This window comes from Triplophysa dalaica, chromosome 3 (assembly GCF_015846415.1).
Source record: "Triplophysa dalaica isolate WHDGS20190420 chromosome 3, ASM1584641v1, whole genome shotgun sequence".
In the NCBI taxonomy this organism is placed as follows: Eukaryota; Metazoa; Chordata; class Actinopteri; order Cypriniformes; family Nemacheilidae; genus Triplophysa; species Triplophysa dalaica.
Window position 1 is genome coordinate 13564084 of NC_079544.1, and position 22366 is coordinate 13586449.

General features: G+C 40.5%; 1 protein-coding gene across 1 annotated transcript in view; it reads left to right on the top strand.

Annotated features, from left to right (window-relative positions):
• tmtopsa (teleost multiple tissue opsin a) overlaps positions 1–22366 on the top strand; it is a 37348-nt gene that overhangs the window by 8566 nt on the left and 6416 nt on the right. The window contains exons 2-3 of the mRNA XM_056743736.1: positions 1058–1386; positions 20204–20437. Of these exons, the coding sequence (XP_056599714.1) occupies positions 1058–1386; positions 20204–20437 (563 nt within the window). The remainder of the gene's footprint in view (positions 1–1057; positions 1387–20203; positions 20438–22366) is intronic.

The following is a 22366-nucleotide window of genomic DNA, read 5'->3' on the forward strand; positions in this document are numbered from 1 at the left end:
AAGATCTGCAACAATTAATCGATAAAATCAATAATAATCGATAGTGAAATTCGTTGTCACTTGTGAGCTGCACAGTTATAAATCAAGCGCGTCTTCTTCCCTTTTTAAAATGACCGTTTTAGATGCGTCTCTTCGTGCAACGTGAGATGTGCAGTTTTAAAGTCAGGCATGTTTTGCATTCATCTCTTCAAGCTGTGCAATTTTCAAGTTTAAAGGGGAAATGTGTGTTATATAACAAAAGATTTTATTATAAAGATTGTATTAGTAAAACTCAATTTGCAGCGTTTTCACTTTGCAAAGTACATGACTGGCTAAATTCCCTGATTTGGTGGTTTATTTAATTCAGAGGTGGAAAGTAGCAACGTACATTTACTTGAGTACTGTACTTAAGTACACTTTTCGAGTATTTGTACTTAAGTATTACTTTTTCTGTTTACTTTCTACTGTACTCCACTACATTTGAATGAAAAATATCTCACTTTTCATGGCACAAAAAGAATCCTTGGCCGACCCTCCCCTCGCTTCCACGTTTGGGAGAGACTATTGTCAGTTGCTTCTTATATGACACACCTAAATCAAAGCAAGGAATGTTAATTATGGCAACATTCACAACATTTTGGGAGAAGGCAAATTTGTTCAGTTGTGTAACTTTTCCCATATCTGATTTAGTTATTATAAGCGAAATATTTTACATTTTTATCCGATTAATCGAAAAAATTATCGCCCAACTCATCGATTATCAAAATAATCTTTAGTTGCAGCCCTAATCAAAACATCTATGAGGTGCAATGATGGACATTAAAATCATAGTGTACCACCACTCAAATGCAAACGTGTTAAAGTGTTTTTACATTGATTATTTCATTGACTCAACAATTGCTAAATTCAATGTATACGTGACTGGGTGTAACCCGACATGAATATCAAAGCTCTGACTTCTTTATTAGACCATCTCGAAGTGTAAACACATATTTCAATTTCATCATCTGTTTTTATTAATATGCTTAAGAGACCTCATATCGTAACATGATGAAATATTTGTGCTTATCCTCTGAAGGCATTGTATCCCTTATCTCGCTGGCCGTGCTGTCGTACGAACGCTACTGCACAATGATGGGCTCCACGGAAGCTGATGCCACAAACTACAGAAAGGTGGCAGGTGGAGTGGTGATGTCCTGGGTCTACTCTTTGATCTGGACTCTGCCTCCTCTCTTTGGCTGGAGCCGCTACGGACCTGAAGGCCCTGGTACCACCTGCTCTGTGGACTGGACGACCAATACAGCCAATAACATCTCTTACATCATTTGCCTCTTTATTTTCTGCCTAATTGTCCCGTTTCTGGTCATAGTCGTCTGCTATGGTAAGCTGCTGCATGCCATTAAACAGGTGAGTAAAACATACACGTTGTCCACTGCTGTTACTTGTGCAGAGTTTTGTGTATGTCCTTGGTTGTGAAGTATTTGATTAAGGTCAGAATATTTGTAATTTAGCAGCTGTTAATAGTCCACTCACTGCGGGGATCATCCTGAGGTTCTGTGCCTTTTGCAAGGGCACAAAGTTGGTAGGGGATTTCAGGGACTGTCTGGCTAGCCAAGATTCCTATAGGAAATGTCCACTCAGAATTAAAAATTGTCATCAAGTCATCACAACAGCACAAAACATAAGACTATAGAAAAGACCATATTGTATAAGTCATGCAATCCTTCATTTAAGTCTTATAAAGTAGTTGTTTTCAAACTTTAACGTTCCAAGGCCCCCCTTGAGGACGTTGCATCCCTTGTGGCACCCCGAATAAAGACTTAGAAGACTAATCTGCTAACACATGACGTACCAGTTACGTCATTTATTGGTAATTTTTGGTAATTTCTTGATTAACCAGCTGGCAACGTAGCTGGCACGTCCAACGCATCTAATTTTATTACTATTAAATGACCAATTCATGACCTCGCCTGCACGAACTCCTGACGTTCCACGGTAATCAAAAATGGTCCAGTTACATACTATATTCGTAGTATTTTAGTAATAACATGACCTACTTGTAATATGAAGTACACGTCCTAGGTACGTAAATTCCTTACCATTAAATCACCAATTCATAACGTCACATTACCTTCTCCTCACGTTGCAGGATAACCAAGAACGGTCAGTTACATAATATATTGGTTGTATTTCAATATCAACATGACCTGCTGGTAACTTAACTTCCAGGTCGCAAGCACGTAATTTCATTACCATTTAAATTAGCCCATGCTTTACATTGACAGTTCACACGACAATTGTGATGCTTGTTTAAAGTGTTTTTAGCCTTAACATTGTAAATCTGCCAGATTACAATGAGATTTAACACGCTATGCAGGCTCTGTGTTGTATGGGAATATTTACAGCACGTCTCCCCCCTTGGCTCAAGTTCAGAGTAACGCGCGCACAGCTGAACTGTGTCTGACAGGATCGCCCGTTTCTTCGAAGTTCTTTCACAACAGTGGATTCAAGAGTTGTATAAGTCACATTTTAAATGAAATATTTACTCGTAGGCTGACAGAACGCTGTCTGACAGGAGTAACAACGCTTTTTTGAGGTGCTTCTTTACTGACTGGAACAAAGTTCATCTGACATTAAATTTTGTTATAGCAGGTGAGAGACTCCCGTTGCTTTTCGACAAATGGTGTTATGAAAAAAATAAGAGTAGAGTGCCTGAAAGCACTGTTAAAGTTTTATTTTTTAAGGTACAGCGGCGGGATCATCACCAAGATAGAAATGTTTCCTCTGACAAAAAAAATCATTCAGGTAAGACCCTAAGTGATTTGTATGAAATGTATAAAATGTTCTTTAAGTAATTATCTGGTTTTATTTTTATATCATTTAGCACAGCTGGCTGTTAAGAGCAGAGTGACCTGGCAACCGGAATATCCACTGAAGACTGAAAACAGCAAAATAATGACAAAAGATCAACAACATCACATCAAGTAACAGTAATTTGAACGTGTTTTTGTTAATATTTATCTGTAAAAATTGTTTAAATATTTCGTAGCACGCTTAAATCATATGTACACTGTTATATGCTGTTTTATAACTATACATAGCTATTATTTATTTAAATAGCTGTTATATAAATGACTGTTAATTAACAATTTAATAATTTAATTCTTATTACAGTTGTTGAAGCAAAATAATAAAATGTTATTGGGTACTGTTGTACAATAAATGAACTGAATTTTGAGTATGGATTTTTCATATACCTCTGAACATATATTTATTGTATATGAATATATTAATAACGGTATGTCAACGATATGATTACGTAGCCTTATCTGAAGACAACACTTTCATTGTGACAACGTCATCTAGTAACGTTGTGACAACTGGAAAAGTGAAATTCCTGGTTTAGTTGCCACAACGTAATTTCGTGACGTTGTCAGTAAGTACAACGTTGTGACCCTGTCCTGATACATTGTCACAACGTTGCGGTTACGTAACAATCACGTGATATAGCTAGCTGGGTAGTCTTATACACAGAATTTTTATTAAACAAAAGACATATTTAATTATAAAATGCTGGAACATCATTATGTTGGTGGCCTTTATTGATGGTGGATTGGACAATTAAAATCAGGATAATTGACATATTTCATGAAATGCTTAAAAACCGTGGCCACCCAGTGGAAACTACTGTTCAAAAGCATGTGCAATGCTGAATGAGGAACCGAATGAAATTGTAATTTACTTTCCATCAAAGTACTAAAGCCATATTCACGTTTGCATTCTGCACATTGACAAAACACACCTACACACCTTAATACAGTATGATCAGTCAACAATAGATCCAAGGGGAATTCACACTATAGTGAAACCTTGCTGAAATCTGCAGAACTGATTTCTGTCCCTAATTCGGTCTATCTTTTATTAAGCTTTCAATGCAAACTTTGTGATTTACATCTATGGTTTGTATGCTAATTGTGTTTATTATATCAATTTACGGGGGGCACGGTGGCTTAGTGGTTAGCACGTTTGCCTCACACCTCCAGGGTTGGGGGTTCGATTCCCGCTTCCGACTTGTGTGTGTGGAGTTTGCATGTTCTCCCCGTGCCTCGGGGGTTTCCTCCGGGTACTCCGGTTTCCTCCCCTGATCCAAAGACATGCATGGTAGGTTGATTGGCATCTCTGGAAAAATTGTCCATAGGGTGTGAGTGCGTGAGTGAGTGAATGAGTGTGTGTGCCCTGCGATGGGTTGGCACTCCATCCAGGGTGTATCCTGCCTTGATGCCCGATGACTCCTGAGATAGGCACAGGCTCCCCGTGACCCGAGGTAGTTTGGATAAGCGGTAGAAAATGGAATGGAATATCAATTTACCATGGCTAAACATGTTTTTTAATGTGTAATTATAAGATATACTGTACAGTATGATAAGTAATTTAATATTTTCTGCAGTTATCAAAACCATTATACAGGCTTACTGTACAATATGAGAGAAAAATTGGTTCATGCAGTGTTCTAATAAATCCTTCATCTGGAGGATAAAACAGAAATTGCCAAAACCAAAACTGGGATGCTGTGCTAGGATCTGTTAACACTTTCATATGAGGTCTGAGAGCCTGATGATTATGTCAAGCAGTTCTCACCATCTGTGCCTCCATCTCTCATCCACATGCAAGCTCCTTTATGTGATGATACACCAATAGTTTTGGACTTGGATGTTATGGTGAGAGAAACTAACACAATCGATTGGTTTGTTGTAATTGAATTGTAATGAGGTCAGTGAACTCGAGGGGTATAACGGTAACATGTGGTCTGTGCATGTGCTGGGGCAACAATGGAAGAAAAAGCCAATCTCGTTCAATTGGGTGGGTCAAGCTTAATTCACTGAGCACTACACAAATCCACTGACCTTAATTTACCTTATAAATCCTTTTAATATACATCAATCGGCTTCATCGCAAGATCTTTCATGCAGAGGAGTTGAATCGAGCCTCTGATTGTAATTTGATGTTAATCTAGCAGCTGATCATCATATGAGTCCCTCTGCTTGTGCCAGCAATTTGTGAAATTAGTCACTGATGCCTTTCTTATTCGTTTAGGTCTGCAACACTTTGAAGTATGTCTTGTTCTTTTAAAAGCACTGTCCAAAGAAGAACTATGAGCAGAGAAAGTGTCAAACAACCTCGGTATGGTCACTTATGTTTTAAGGGATCTCTCGCTGTTGTGGTTCTTGTAATTATCAAAGTGTGACCTGAATTTGTGTTACGTTGCTCCACAATTAAATACCCCTGCTTCTCCCTCCGGGAGTATCAATCCAAATTCATCTGGGAGTCTTACGGAGGAATCAGGGCAGTTTTATCTCGACCCACTTTCTCATGCACTTATAATTGTTGCTTATGTGGGTGGGTATTAATTCTAGGGTCTAGATCTTTCAAGATCTTGCTAATCTCATTATTGACTTGACACTTTGTCTCCCCTCTGTCCTTTAGTGCTGAGAGCAGCGTTGAGGAGGCCTTTAGTAACTTAAAGCTAAACTACTTAGTAGTACCATTTCTTAACTTGGCATCATCTCTATTAAGAAAATCATATTTGTAATTCAATTTATTTTCCGAATTTGAATCAATTGACAGCCCTATTGTTTATATCACATTTTATCAATCATTAATATATCCATCTGTAGGCTTAGAAAGTGTGATTCAAGAGAATCATTTTGTTCAGAATCACCAAAAAATTGGGGTATTTTATAACGTCTAAGAACTCATCTCAACCAATCAGACTCAAGGTCCAGATCAGATATTTATATTATGCAACTTTAAATATATGTTTATTCTACTTCATTATTTACTTGCGTCTCATTTGCATATCATTTTTTTTACAAGCTGCTAAAAAGTTATGTTGTGTCCCTACAAATTACTCAGCATCACCCAAAAAGCACAAGTGAAGAATAAGTCAGCCACAATTTTGAATATAATTATAGTCAATTGTAATTATAGGCATAAGTGAATTTGTATCTTTCATAAGAGCAGAGCATTTACATTCACTGTCACACCTGCTGCATATTCATGACATTGAAGTGCTTTCTGCAGATTCCATAAAATTCACCGATTACCATAAGAGCAGAAATAAGTATGTGAGTGAAACATAACTGACTGATACACAATGCATCCATTTGTGTTGTAGGACAGCAGTAATTCAAAGGCTAAAAGGTTTCATTCAAAACATGATGTAGCTGTCATCCCTAATTAATTCTGCTATGTTCTGCATGCCATCTCTGTCACATCCATGATGAAAATAACTTTAAAATTATCACAGAAGATATAATCCGTCACATTTAAAATAGAAAATACCTGAGTATGTTCAAAAAGTAAGTTTTGTTTTTGAGAAGTTGTCATCAAAGGACTCAAAACATCACTGATTTGTACAGCGTACGTTGTGTGTTCATCTATGATTGCCTTGGGTGTTTATAGGACCTGCAGAAATAATCTATGCATTTAGTCTTATCAAGACTGATATTTTTCTAGTGGAATTAAGGGTGCATTGAAAGTAGGGCTGTATGATTTGGCCTAAAATCAAAACCTCGATAAATTGAACATTTTCTCTCGATTACAATTATTGAATTTTTTTATTTATTTTATTAATTAATTTTTTTTTCTTCGTTTTTTTTCTGCAGCTCACTGACGTAGTTCACTGACATGGTTTGTAGGGGAGAACAGGGACGAAAGAAACGCGGGACGAAAGTAAGATAGCAATTTACTCAGAGCCCTGACTACATTTGCATTCCAAGCTGTTACGTTACGTTCAGCATGCAACCTTTGACATTCCTGCCACATATCACGTGAACGAATTTAATAATTTAATACTTTTTTTGCAAAGATAAAAGACATAATGTGTTTGCAGTTACATATGAACAAAGTCATAGTCAGTTAAATGAATAAAACCAGAGTAACGCGAAAATATTTTTTAAGCTTGTATTGGTGTGTTACTTTCGTCCCTACTGATGGGGACGAAAGTAACAATGTGCAACTTATCTTCGAAGTGAAATTATACAAAAGTCATTCAACATTTGAACAAAAGACCACCTGGTATAGCTAGACCACACTTGTGAGTTACAGTTACTCACTTGTACACCAGGAATATTACACTGAATGCTCATTTGCACTAATGGACTACTGTTATAACTGCATTAACTCATCTACTGCACTGTAACTTTCATAACTGCATTACCTCATCTACTGCACTGTAACTTTCATAACTGCATTACCTCATCTACTGCACTGTAACTTCAATAACTGCACCAACTTCTCTACTGCTCTGTAACTCATCTATTGCATTACTGCATCTATTGCATAACTAACTGCATCTACTCATCTAATGCACTATAACTTCAATAACTGCATCTACTCATCTATTGCACTATTACTTCAATAACTGCATTAACTCATCTACTGCACTGTGACCTTAATAACCGCATTAACGCATCTACTGCACTGTAACTTCAATAACTGCATTAACTCATCTACTGCACTGTAACTTTCATTACTGCATTACCTCATCTACTGCACTGTAACTTCAATAACTGCACCAACTTCTCTACTGCTCTGTAACTCATCTATTGCATTACTGCATCTATTGCATAACTAACTGCATCTACTCATCTATTGCACTATAACTTCAATAACTGCATCTACTCATCTATTGCACTATTACTTCAATAACTGCATTAACTCATCTACTGCACTGTGACCTTAATAACCGCATTAACGCATCTACTGCACTGTAACTTCAATAACTGCATTAACTCATCTACTGCACTGTAACTTCAATAACTGCATTAACTTATCTACTGCACTGTAACTTCAATAACTGGACTAACTCATCTACTGCACTGTAACTTCAATAACTGCATTAACTCATCTACTGCACTGTAACTTCAATAACTGCATTAACGCATCTACTGCACTGTAACTTCAATAACTGCATTAACTCATCTACTGCACTGTAACTTCAATAACTGGACTAACTCATCTACTGCACTGTAAATTCAATAACTGCATTAACTCATCTACTGCACTGTAAATTCAATAACTGCATTAACTCATCTACTGCACTGTAACTTCAATAACTGCATTAACTCATCTACTGCACTGTAAATTCAATAACTGCATTAACTCATCTACTGCACTGTAACTTCAATAACTGCATTAACTCATCTACTGCACTGTAAATTCAATAACTGCATTAACTCATCTACTGCATTGTAAATTCAATAACTGCATTAACTCATCTACTGCACTGTAACTTCAATAACTGCATTAACTCATCTACTGCACTGTAACTTCAATAACTGGACTAACTCATCTACTGCACTGTAACTTCAATAACTGGACTAACTCATCTACTGCACTGTAACTTCAATAACCGCACTAACTCATCTACTGCACTGTAAATGTATAACTGCATCTACTCATGTAATGCACTATAACTTCAATAACTGCATTAACTCATGTACTGCACTGTACCTTTAATAACCGCATCAACTCATCTACTGCACTGTAACTTTAATAGCTAATGTCTGTAACTAAAGCACACTCAAGTCACTTGCTGTCATGAACTCTCATGTGAGACATGGCGTGGGAACCCAAGTGCAGGCAGAGGCAGGAACAAACAAGGAGGTGAAGGGGTTAACAGATTTATTTAACAAATAACAAGACTAACAAAACAGGTAAAACAAAACCCACGAGGGGGGAAACAAGACAGGATAATATATATATAAATAAAGACAAGGACACTAACCAACTAAACTAAGAAAACAAACACTGGATACAAACACTAAACTACACTTACTTTGACAAGGGAATACAGGAAACAGGAACAAGGACAACTTGGCATAGCGACGAGAACAAGAACATGTACAGCATTCAACGTACAAGAACACGTAATCACATTCAGCATAAACACATTCAATGCACGAGCAACGAGACAAAGAAACATGAGGAGTCTTTATAGGGGAGGTAATTAACACTAACTATGAAACAGGAGGGTTGGGCAATGACGCGACTTGAGGAGAGTATGGAAGACCGCAAGGGTCAAAAATATCTCTCCTCACACAAAACCATCAGGCAATGCCATGGCTCCACTTGAGACAAGAATAAAACATGACATGGTAGTGGAACCATGACATAAGCCCCCCCTTTAATGAACACCTCCAGGTGTTCATCAAGGGGTCACTAACAAGACAAGACTAACTTAGACAAGGACAAAAACCAGACAGACAAGCTAAACATAACAAGAGGCATACAAGACATGATTACGAAAGGGTTGGGGTGAGATAACAAAAATAACAGACATGGGAGGGGGGGCGGGGGCAAACAAGAAAACACAGGAAGTCCAGAAGGGGGAGGGCTGGGTGGGAAAGTTCCAGCCCTTGGGGACGCGCCAGGGCGCGGAGCCCCAGGGGACTTGACAGGGGTAGTCCTGGGGGGAACTGTCCTAGTCCCCTGCAGGACTGCAGGGCTAGTCCTCGGCTGGAATGCCAGGCTGGACCAGGGCTGGAAGGCCGACTGGATCGTCGGCTGGACAGGGCTTGGTGCTGACGGCGGCTGGGCAGCCGGACTTGACGGCGGCTGGGCAGCCGGACTTGACGGCGGCTGGGCAGCCGGACTTGACGGCGGCTGGGCAGCCGGACTTGACGGCGGCTGGGCAGCCGGACTTGACGGCGGCTGGGCAGCCGGACTTGACGGCGGCTGGGCAGCCGGACTTGACGGCGGCTGGGCAGCCGGACTTGACGGCGGCTGGGCAGCCGGACTTGACGGCGGCTGGGCAGCCGGACTTGACGGCGGCTGGGCAGCCGGACTTGACGGCGGCTGGGCAGCCGGACTTGACGGCGGCTGGGCAGCCGGACTTGACGGCGGCTGGGCAGCCGGACTTGACGGCGGCTGGGCAGCCGGACTTGACGGCGGCTGGGCAGCCGGACTTGACGGCGGCTGGGCAGCCGGACTTGACGGCGGCTGGGCAGCCGGACTTGACGGCGGCTGGGCAGCCGGACTTGACGGTCTCCTCTGGACCGGGCTTGGTGCCGGTGGCTGGACCGGGCTTGGTGCCGGTGGCTGGACCGGGCTTGGTGCCGGTGGCTGGACCGGGCTTGGTGCCGGTGGCTGGACCGGGCTTGGTGCCGGTGGCTGGACCGGGCTTGACTCGGGCGGCTGGGCAGCGACCTCTGGCGGCGGCTGGGCAGCGCTCTCTGACGGCGGCTGGGCAGCGCTCTCTGACGGCGGCTGGGCAGCGCTCTCTGACGGCGGCTGGGCAGCGCTCTCTGACGGCGGCTGGGCAGCGCTCTCTGACGGCGGCTGGGCAGCGCTCTCTGACGGCGGCTGGGCAGCGCTCTCTGACGGCGGCTGGGCAGCGCTCTCTGACGGCGGCTGGGCAGCGCTCTCTGACGGCGGCTGGGCAGCGCTCTCTGACGGCGGCTGGGCAGCGCTCTCTGACGGCGGCTGGGCAGCGCTCTCTGAAGGCGGCTGGGCAGCGCTCTCTGACGGCGGCTGGGCAGCGCTCTCTGACGGCGGCTGGGCAGCGCTCTCTGACGGCGGCTGGGCAGCGCTCTCTGACGGCGGCTGGGCAGCGCTCTCTGACGGCGGCTGGGCAGCGCTCTCTGACGGCGGCTGGGCAGCGCTCTCTGACGGCGGCTGGGCAGCGCTCTCTGACGGCGGCTGGGCAGCGCTCTCTGACGGCGGCTGGGCAGCGCTCTCTGACGGCGGCTGGGCAGCGACCTCTGACGGCGGCTGGGCAGCGACCTCTGACGGCGGCTGGGCAGCGACCTCTGACGGCGGCTGGGCAGCGACCTCCGGCGGCTGGGCAGCGACCTCCGGCGGCTGGGCAGCGACCTCCGGCGGCTGGGCAGCGACCTCCGGCGGCTGCTGGGCCGGGCTCGGTGCCGGACGGACCGTCACCTTCCCACAGCGCCCCCCCAAAAAATATTTGGGGTTTGACACCACCGGACTCGGGACCACAGGACTCGGGACCACAGGACTCGGGACCACAGGACTCGGGACCACAGGACTCGGGACCACAGGACTCGGGACCACAGGACTCGGGACCACAGGACTCCTGTCTGCCCTCCGTTGTCTCTTCTTCTTCAGCCGAGCCACCCGTCTGGTGGTCGGCTGAAGGAAGGACGTGAAGGGCAAAGCTGGTTCGGGGTTGGAGGCCTCAGAGGAAGACCCCGAAGAAGTTCTCCTCCCCCGCTTGCCACGGAGACCAGATGGTGGCGGTGAAGCTGCTGCGGATGAGGCGGAGGGAGCGGTGATGCCCATAACCCCGACCTGCAGGGTACGACCCTCCGGGATAGCGACCAGCGGAGATGGAAAACAGGACTGAACTGGGACCCTGGACTCCGACCTGTTCGTGGCATACCGCCACACGACATCGAAGTCCAGCGGTCTCAGCATCCTCATCTCCGCTGGTGACAGGATCCCTGAGGCCGCGGCTGAACAACACCGCCAACTCCTCCTCCCCAAAGACCACCTCCTCTGCGGCATCGAGGAACCTATCAACGTAGGTCCCCAGGTCGTCGTTACCTTGGCGGATACCGCAGAGGTGGCGTGCCTGGCGGGACCGCAAGCAGTTCACCTCGACTGCCTGCTGGGTTCGGTTTGGCTCGTGCATTCTGTCATGAACTCTCATGTGAGACATGGCGTGGGAACCCAAGTGCAGGCAGAGGCAGGAACAAACAAGGAGGTGAAGGGGTTAACAGATTTATTTAACAAATAACAAGACTAACAAAACAGGTAAAACAAAACCCACGAGGGGGAAAACAAGACAGGATAATATATATATAAATAAAGACAAGGACACTAACCAACTAAACTAAGAAAACAAACACTGGATACAAACACTAAACTACACTTACTTTGACAAGGGAATACAGGAAACAGGAACAAGGACAACTTGGCATAGCGACGAGAACAAGAACATGTACAGCATTCAACGTACAAGAACACGTAATCACATTCAGCATAAACACATTCAATGCACGAGCAACGAGACAAAGAAACATGAGGAGTCTTTATAGGGGAGGTAATTAACACTAACTATGAAACAGGAGGGTTGGGCAATGACGCGACTTGAGGAGAGTATGGAAGACCGCAAGGGTCAAAAATATCTCTCCTCACACAAAACCATCAGGCAATGCCATGGCTCCACTTGAGACAAGAATAAAACATGACATGGTAGTGGAACCATGACACTTGCACTATTGTATAGTCTATATTGTTATCTGTTCATAACCACCTGTGCATTAATGTTCCTTCTGTTTATATTGTTCATAGTACATACCGACTGTCATATTTTCATAGTACATGCCCATTGTATAGTATTTTCCTAATATTGTATTCTGTATTTATTCACACTGTATATCCTGCACTTGCTAATTGAACTTCTGGTTAGACCTAAACTACATTTCTTTACACTGTACTTGTATATGTGTAATGACAATAAAGTTGAATCTAATCTAATCTAATCTAATCTACAGACCACAACAAAAATATATCTCTTTCTGAAAAAAAATCTTATCATTTCTTATCAATCTTATCAAACATACGTTTCATGTTTGTGTGAAAAGCATTTGCAGAGTTTTGTATCAGTTTAGTGACGCGTTTCAGAAATATGGGAGTGGAGACAGAGACGGCTGATAATGCGCCCTGTTCATTTTCTTTATTTTACAAAATCACAACGTTTGGTTGTTATTGTGAGTGTACGCACGTAAAAGTAGACCACTTACAGTTTCTTATACTGTCTTACATGTATGTACGCCAAGAAGTAATGGAATATTTTTTGCTTTGATAAAAAAATTATGAGGTAGTGGCACCCGTTGACATGGATGTTAAAGGGAAAGAAATCGAAATAACCGACGTGGGAAAATTAGGTCGATTAGAGGTCCTGAATGTAGGTTTCGGTTACTTTTCGATGAATCGTCCAGCCCTAATTGAAAACGATTATTTACCCTGCCTTTGGACGTCTTTGTGAGTGGATATCAAAATTACAGAATTAAATTAAGTGCAGATGAAATGTAAAGGGAGAGACTATCAGGATTTCTTCCACCACATACAACCTATTCATAAAATCTACTCATAAAATCTATTCATAAAATCGCAGTATTTTCAAATAGAATGCTTTAAAAGCTGTGTTTGAATGTCACTCCATGCAGATCCTAAAGGGTTTTGATGTGGCCCATTACTCCATGTACAGATGGAGAGATGCTGAGATGTGGAGGGATGAAGAAATAACGTACTTTAAAGACGACTTCTTGCTGAAGAGAAGCATGAAGCACTCTGTGCTGGTGACAAGAGGTCCTGACAGGGTGAAGGATCCCTGTGTAAGCTAAAATGCAAAGATGTACAATCCATCACGTTTAGGCCAAAGAGACGAGATTGGCGGCAACTGCATGTGGAGCCTTAGTCACGGAGAAGACGCATCTCTGTTTCTTTTTCTTTCTCTTTTCAACCCTCTTTGAGTCAAAGCGAATGTTTGGCTTTGATACAGAGCACTAGGCAAATGTTTATAGCGAATAAAATATAAGCGTTCAAGGTTGCAGATATAAACGGGTAAATTCATGAGGGTGAGCAAATGTCAACAGAATTTATAAAGTTGCTACTTTAGTGAGTAACTCTTTAGCAAGTTCATAATTCTTTAGTACATCTTCTGGAGTTAGAGATCACAAATAATGTGCTTTGGTTCAATTTAGACTAGCTAGTTGGTGTCTTTACATTTATTAACTCTTGGCTTGTTAGGAATGGGCACCATCTCTCTGTTAGTTTGGCAGATGGTCTCATGGGTTGATTCAGCACTCTTGGGGAAGTGAGGCTTTGTTTGACTTTACCGGGATTCCAGTTCAAACAAGCAGGTCTCAGATGATGGTAGCAATGTGTTTATCTTTCCCCGAACAAACAGCAGTATGTCACTTTAGCTCTGCTCAGTCAACACACTTGTCTTCACGAGACCTACGAAGCCAGAGAACAGAATATGAAATCCAATTCAGAAAAATTGTGGGATGCAATATTACAGAGATTTGCATTCTAGAATAGCCTAAAGCCAGCACATCTGGTTGTTCGGACATCCACTACTGAGCTAATGAAGTATGATTATAAGTGTACATCTTGGGCTTATGTTCTTTCCTCTACTTTACAGTCCCGAACGCAGATTTTGATGCATCTTTGAATATAATCATCCACTTAGCTTTGGGTTGCTGTCTGTAAAGCAGTATTTGTTTCATAGTTCTGGCCTGATGTGAACAACCTTGTACCTATCTCTTGGTTACTAACTACCTCTGTGTTGACTTAAAACTTTACTGCAGTTGTGCACTCACAGGTCAGTAGGCAGAGATGACATTTACATCAATGCATTTGGCAGATGCTTTTCTCCAAAGCGATTTACATTGTAATATACTCTACATTACATTATACTAAACATTTGTTTTCTAAATATGTGCAATCCCTGGGATCGATTGCTAGCGCCGTGCTTTTACCTCTGAGCTACAGGATATATTACTTTACTTTTATGATTGGTTTTAATAAAGCTTGTTTTATGGAGACTATATGAGGGGTCCAGAAAGTGCTCCAATTAGAACTTTGACCAGAATTTAATTTTAACTTTAACTAACCGCAAGGACTTCACTTACAAAAAGGTTAATTTTGATAAGAATACTTAATCAAATTTAAAGTATATTTTAAAGTATACACACTTAAATATAAAGGTGCTTAGAAGGTTCCTTTCAGCGATGCCATAGAAGAACCATTTTTGGTTCCACAAAGAACCATTCAGTCAATGGTTCTTTAAAGAACCATCTCTTTCTTACTTTTTATAATCTTAAGAACCTTTTTTCGCCACAAAGAACCTAAATGAAATATAATATAATTATACCAAATATAATTTGTTATGTATTATAACCAAACATCAGGCCAGGTGCATGCTTCCGATGAAAGTGCTAGTACTAGGATACTTATATGTGTAATATTTCAAACTATTTGGATTAGAACATAAAAGTAGACTGAAAGTATAAGTTTTGAAAGTTTTAGTTCAATAGAATTATACTACTACCACACATGAATAAACTTCTTTGTAAGGGTTTCTGTGTACTACTTGCCTTGCAGCATTATTAATTTAAAAAATGTCAAACCGGAGAGGCCGTAGAGTTGATGATTTATTTCGTTGCAGAATTCATTATTATTACTATGATTTGCTCACTGATGGTTAGTCTTTCAAGAAAGAGAATCATAAATGTGATATTGGTCCAATTATGTTATTAAAGCAGTCATGTTTATTTTGTTCAGTTGTGAATGCGCTTTCACTAAATTACCTATTTCTATGTATTGAATAGAAGGCAGCTGTCTTTGCAAGCTAAATTGGTAATATTTTACTAACAGAATCTTGAGGTAATTTTATCTTTTAATGTAGAAGCCAGAGTTGTGTTGTTTTTGTTAGTCCAAAAACAACTTCAGTTTCCAGTTTTTAATATACTGCACAGTCTCTTTGATGCCAGTGGTTAACTATTGATTTTTTTTATAATTTGATTTGTTAAGTCTGACAACGATAGGATATAAAGTTTATTTTGCAACTCAATCGGAGATTGTTTGGCTATTTCAACACATCTGGTTTATGCTAAATTTCCCTCCATCACCTTAAATTAAATCCAGTCATTTTCTGAGCCTTTTATGTGTGTTACAGCTTATTTTCAATAAGTAAAGAGGGAATGTTTAATGGCTTTAATTTAGTGGATGATTACTTAAGTTGATATGAAATTTAAATGAGAGTGAATATGGATCTGGCTTGTGTCACAGAGCTCATGATTCTCTCTGCTCCCACTGAAAGAATTACAATACATTGTTCGCAAAATTTAAAACAGACCTGTTTCTTGTGTTTTTGTTCAGTAAAACACAAGTAATTTAATTATGCTTTCATACATAAATAATAATAGGATTATCAGTTCTGATTTTTTTTAAAAACTGGAAAAGGGGAAATGAATCATCTCAGTGTTGTTGCTTTAAAACTGATAAGGATAACTTAAATTTTAGACTAATTATTATACAATTCTGTTACTAATTTAGATGTCATGTCATGTGCACTACTACAATGATAGTTTTATGGTCCATTTTGAAGCTTAAAAGCTTGAGCCTCCATTAATTGTAACGGCATGGAAATGGGTGACCATTACAGTATTTCAAAATGTTTCCTTTCTGTTTTATTTATTACATACCCTCCAACTCTCTAAGTAACATTCTAATTTGTAGCCTGACAGTACAAGATTGTAAGTTACTGACCCAACAGTATGTTGACTGCCAGCGGTGGCCGATAACACCAAGGTTGTTTTGTGTGTTGGGGATAAAAATACAGTAAGTAGAATCAGCGGGGAAATGCGGCTTCCACTTTGTTTTCCAACCACAATTTAAATAGTGCAAAATGTCAATGGACTATGCCCATAAGGGAAAGACAAAACAAAAGGGTTTTTGTATTCTTATAAATCTTGAGGAAATAAAGAAAGTAAAAGGGCCTTGAGACCCTGGGCTGTCCAGGCTTTCATTGACTTCACAGGAAAGGTGATCAGATATGACTCTAGGTGCATCTTATCCCACACAGCCAGCAAAGTGAGAAGCCACATCCCTTCTTTTAATGAAAACCTGTCTTTGAGAGTGTGCATGTAGGACTGTGATTGGAGGGTCAGGGAGGTAATCTGCAACAATAGTTTAATGTAAATGTTTATTCTTTGTGTAGAATGACAATGGAGAGGGGAGGGTTGTTAGATGGTGTGGTGACGTGAACTTTTGAAATCTTAGGGCCTTTTTTTCACGATCTAAGCACATGATCTAAAGCGCAGTGCACTCAGAGCAAGTCCGGATCCACTTTTGCTAGTTTAACGACGGGAAATGGTCGGCGCCCCCAGGCGCATGGTCTATATGGGTTGTCCCGATTCTCTTAATGAGTAGTGGGTTTTTTTTGGGCATAACGTCTAATAAACCAATCAGGGTGTAATTCCCTTAATGGCAGTTGCGCTCGCGCCATGCACACTTCTCCAGAGAGGAAATGCATCTGAGGTTAAAGTGCGCGAGCAGATCATCTACATGACAAGGTGGATTTTTATATTTATGTACACAATAAAAATCCTTTACATTGTTTATATTTGGCATGTTTGTGTGCTGCTGCACTTCTTCACTTGTGGACCCGTCAAGAGGTTAATTTTCAGCCCAAAGTCCCAGCACATTTTGTATACACTGGAAGGCAAATTATGCATTTCAGACGTTTTCTTTGTTCTAGGTTAATGTGAAAGTAGAACAAGCCCAGCAAAGCACTCTTGTTTGATCTACTGTATCCAATAGTTTATTGATTAACAGTTACTTTTTAACAGAATAAATAAAAGTGAGACAAACAGCCACGACTTGTAAAATGACAAACGGCTGCTTGCCTGTACATGTCATAAATGTTTTTTTAAAGAAGCATGTGCTCAATATATTAAACCCATTTTGTGAATATTTTGCTGTATACAATATAATAAATACTTTGAAGACATTTGTTGTTTCTAATTTCACACCTGCTGAGTTGAGTTTTTGCATTAATAAACATCTGAGATTCAAAATGGAATGTGATAAAAATATATTAATTGTCATTGAGTAAATATGTACTATACATCCACCTTAGCCAACTGACAGAAATACAATTTTGAATTGTGAAGACAGTAGTCTCCTTAGGACACTGCTTGGATTTGCCCATCAGTCAGTTTAATAGACTTCATCAAATCTGTGACAGAATCTGAAACAGAAGCTGCTTAAGATAGGATACGGCAGAGAATGGACGGACTGTTCGAGGGAATAATGCAGTGATCTTAGACACAATGCGTTGAAGCTCAGAAGTTTTTTTTCTTTTCTCGGTTGTGTAAAATATTACTGTAATGATTCTTCACTAGGAAGTTTTTTCAAATCTTTTGTGCAATTGAAACTTCTTGTTTCTAAATGTATTTTTGTTTCACCTGTATCAATGTAAATATGCGAGAAAAGGCTTTCTCACACTGATCCAACAAACATGTGAAACCATCCTCACGTCAGTGGGAAACCCCTTTTGGTGTTTGATGGCTCAATTTGAATGACAATTCAGAATGTTAGTGTTGGTTGACATAGTTAAATTAACTATTTAACATAGTTAAATTGACAAAGTTAAATTTATAATTTTACCTAAAAAAACGAATTTATTTTTATGGCTATTCTGTTGATGTCATGCAGTGCATCCGGAAAGTATTCACAGAGCTTAACGTTTTCCACATTTCGTTATGTTAGATTAAGAATGGATTAAATTCATTATTTTCCTCAAAATTCTACAAACAATACCCCATAAAGACAATGTGAAATAAGTTTGTTTGAAATCTTTGCAAATGTATTAAAAATAAAAAACGCAAAAAGCACATGTGCATAAGTATTCACAGCCTTTTGCATGATACTCAAAATTGAGGTGCATCCTGTTTCCAATGATCTTCCTTGAGATGCTTCTACAACTTGATTTGAGTCCACCTGTGGTAAATTCTGTTAATTGGACATGATTTGTAGAGGCACACACCTGTCTATATAAGGTCCCACAGTTAACAGTGTATGTCTGAGCACAAACCACACCATGAAGTCCAAGGAATTGTCTGTAGACCGCCGAGACAGGATTGTATCAAGGCACAGATCTGGGAAAGGGTCCAGAAAACATTCTGCAGCATTGGTGGCACAGGGCACCATCCCAATAAGCACAGGGTCCTCCATCATCTGTGCATGGAAGAAGTTTGGAACCACCAGGACTCGTCCTAGAGCTGGTTGCCCGGCCAAACTGAGTGATCTGGGAAGAATTTAATCTATTTTGGAATAAGGCTGTAACATGACAAAATGTGGAAAAAGTGAAGCACTGTAAATACTTTCCGGATGCACTGTAAATACGTGGAGTGCAATTTCACCTTAGCCTATTGTAGAGATCAAAATGTTGTTATCAAAATTTGGACATTAACTATGTTGCTCTAGTTACGAGTTTCTAAAGAAATATCAAGGGGGGAGATTAATGTGTAAACTTTGAGAAGTTTTTAATTAGAAGTTAGAAGTGATATAGCCGACACATTGTAGCAGAGGGATGACTTTTAATGAATTTAAACAAAGTGATATTGCTGGAAACCTTATTACCATATTTGATTCATGCAATATTTTATAAATCCTTGAACCATCAGCATCCCTTTTGTAGTGGTTAAGCAATTTCATGGGAGGATCCCGATTTGCTCTTGATAAATTGCTTCTTCATTGATCTTCCTGGGGCAATCCAGTGAGAGCAATAGAACCATGTCAGCACCAATCAAGCAACGAGAGATTCTTATTTGTATCTGTTTTCAAACAGCTTGACCATGACTGTCGTTAACTATCATTAAATATACTCACCCTAAAATCGTTCCAATCCTGTACAAACTTCTTTGCTCTGATTAAAATTATTGTGAAGTCAGTAACCAAACGGATCTCTTCCCCCATTGACTGCCATAGTATAAAAAAAATACTATGGGAGTCAATGGGGGAAGAAATCTGCTCCCCTACTTATACAGATATCTTACTTGGTGTTTTGCAGAACAAAGAAATCGATACAGGTTTGGAATAATCTGAAGGCTAGTAAGTGATGCATGTTGCATTGTTGTGCTCGAAGTGTAAATTGAAGCTATAGATTTGACTAGAATTTAACAAGGTTTAGCAAAAGAATAACACATGCACAGAGCTTATTATGTGTATCAACAAAAACATTTTAAGGTAAGGTGAAGTAACGGCAGGTGTGGTAACCCATACTCAGAATTTGGATTTAAACTGTCAAACAAGTAATCACTACACTAGCGAGTTTTTTTGTGAATTTATAAGAATAAAACCCTATAGTAAAATATTCACTGATATACTGTTAGCATATCAAACATCACTTTTGGCCGCTACTGTACATAAACAAAAAGATGCCAAACCTTTTCTCGTTGTGTCACAAGCTAGCTGTTTTGGATTCGGAAATTGTTTTAATGGAAGACAAATCCCTAAATATAGAATTAAGGGATGAATCAGGCAGCATGAATTTAAAATCCTGTATGCAGATTAGATACTTATTTTATAGTAATAACGTGCTATACTATTTTAACCGTTAGGTTCTTTCGCAGATTTTCTAAATTGGCAATTGTTCTGATAATCTTTTATCTTCTGCTTAAAGGTCAGCAGTGTGAACACGCCTATGAGCCGCAAGCGAGAGCAACGGGTTCTTCTCATGGTGATCACCATGGTGATCTTCTATCTGCTCTGCTGGTTACCCTACGGGATCATGGCTCTGCTGGCCACTTTTGGAGGTCCAGGACTGGTGACTGTGGAAGCTAGCATTGTTCCCTCGATCCTAGCGAAATTCAGCACCGTCATCAACCCTGTCATCTACATTTTCATGAACAAACAGGTGAGCATGAAGAGGGAAGTAACATTGGTTGATGGATATTCATTTTAGGTTCATAAATAATACCCTGTCCTACATCAAATCTTCTGTATTTTCAGTACAGACAATGAAGGAAAATTGGCGGAAATCTGCAGCCTTTAGCTCGCAGATTAAAATGGGACATGCTTGAAACTTACTGATCTCTAAATTTTAAAGCTGTTCAGTCTGACGGAGGAAAGCTGGTTCCAGGAATGTTGTGGTCCAATCCGTCTACACTGTCTGCTTGACAAAAGCTTAAGGTGTGAGATGCGGTTAGTTTACTGGCATACTCTCATGTGAAACAATCCAATTCATTGTGCTTCTTGCACCATCAGTCAAAGTGTCAGCTGTGCGGTGTGGCACAGATGAAGAAGGTGGCGGGCCGTCTTCTCCACATGTGGTTTGAGATATGCTATTTAAGCAGGCACTTTAAGCAAAGTTATGTGTCAGCTGCAGTACTCAATGTTGACTACATTGTTCCTGAGATATTGTTTTGTGAGGGAAAGATTTTTTTAACCTCTTGTAAAGTGTACTATAGTTTTGTCTCAATGTAGCAAAGCAGTTCCTGATGGAATAAGATTAAAGCCCAGGCAAAGGTCATAAACGCTCTCAGCTTCAGCATAAAAAACACATCAGCGAGACCTGTGTTCAGGTACTGTGAAGACAACATTATTTAAGGCATATTGTACCACTATGTGCACGGCCCATTTGTGGTGCCGATATTGAAAGAGCAGTATTCAAAAACTTAATGTGGCATATAATGACGGCATGAGGCTGCTGTTCAGAGTGCCACGATGGAACAGTGCAAAGCCATATGTTAGTGTTGATGTGCCAACCTGCTCTGCTGTGTTGTGTAATCTTATGTACAGATGTATGTGCAGACAAACCCAGTACTTAGTTCAGTAAGGACCTTTTCTAGGTTGTGGAAGAATTGACGTTGTAGTTTATATCCAAATTCGTGATAAAGTGTATGTAGGTTTGTGTGTATCTCTGGACCGTGCGTGTCCTTAATAAAGTTTTGATTGATCGATTGATTGTTTACTCTAAATCCCAAATACTGTATGTTTCTCCCAAGGCAGCCGACTGTGGTTTGATGGATGGAGAGCCTGAGCTTGTCATTTGTCCTGTCTAGTGCTTTATTTGACCCAAATTGTACAACTTGCAGCTACACATTGCTCCTATACATTCTGGATAGTTTAGGGATACATTTCTGGGACCTCATTGACTACAATAGTATGAAAAAATAAAAGGGTAGTCAACGGTGTCTAGAACGGTTTGTTTTTCTAAATTCTTCCAAATATAAAAAAATGTTTATTTTTTCCTACCATGGTTGTCAATGATGTCCCAGAAATGTCAGTTGCTAACATTTTTACAAATATTTTGTTTTGAAGAGAACAATGACATTTATACAGGTTTGGAACAACTTGAGGGTGAGCAAATGATGACAGAATTTCCATTTTGGAGGGGAGTATCCCTTTATGGTAATGTTAGTATTCTTGTAGAAGATGATCAAATTTGACAATTAAACTCCAGTCTGATTTCACAGATTAAAAAAAGAGCTGAAAAGAGTGAAAAAGCTTTTTAACTCTTTCACCGCCATTGACGAGTTATCTCGTCATTTTAAAAAAACGCTTCCCCGCCAAAGACGAGTTTTTACGGCGTAAAACAGTGTTTTACTTAGTGTTAGTACTGTTTTACAGCAGGTGACGCTATTACACACCTTTGGGAAAAAGTACAGAATGTTTTAGCGGTTTTTAATGATTGTTCTGAATGTAATCTGGGCGGAATCTTTGACAAAACGTTAATTATCTCAGCTGTTTAATCAAAATGATGCATTTTTGTAGAAACCTACCCACATCTATGGAGTAAAGAAAAACGAACATAGAAGAATATGGTTTATTCGTTTGTAAGCTG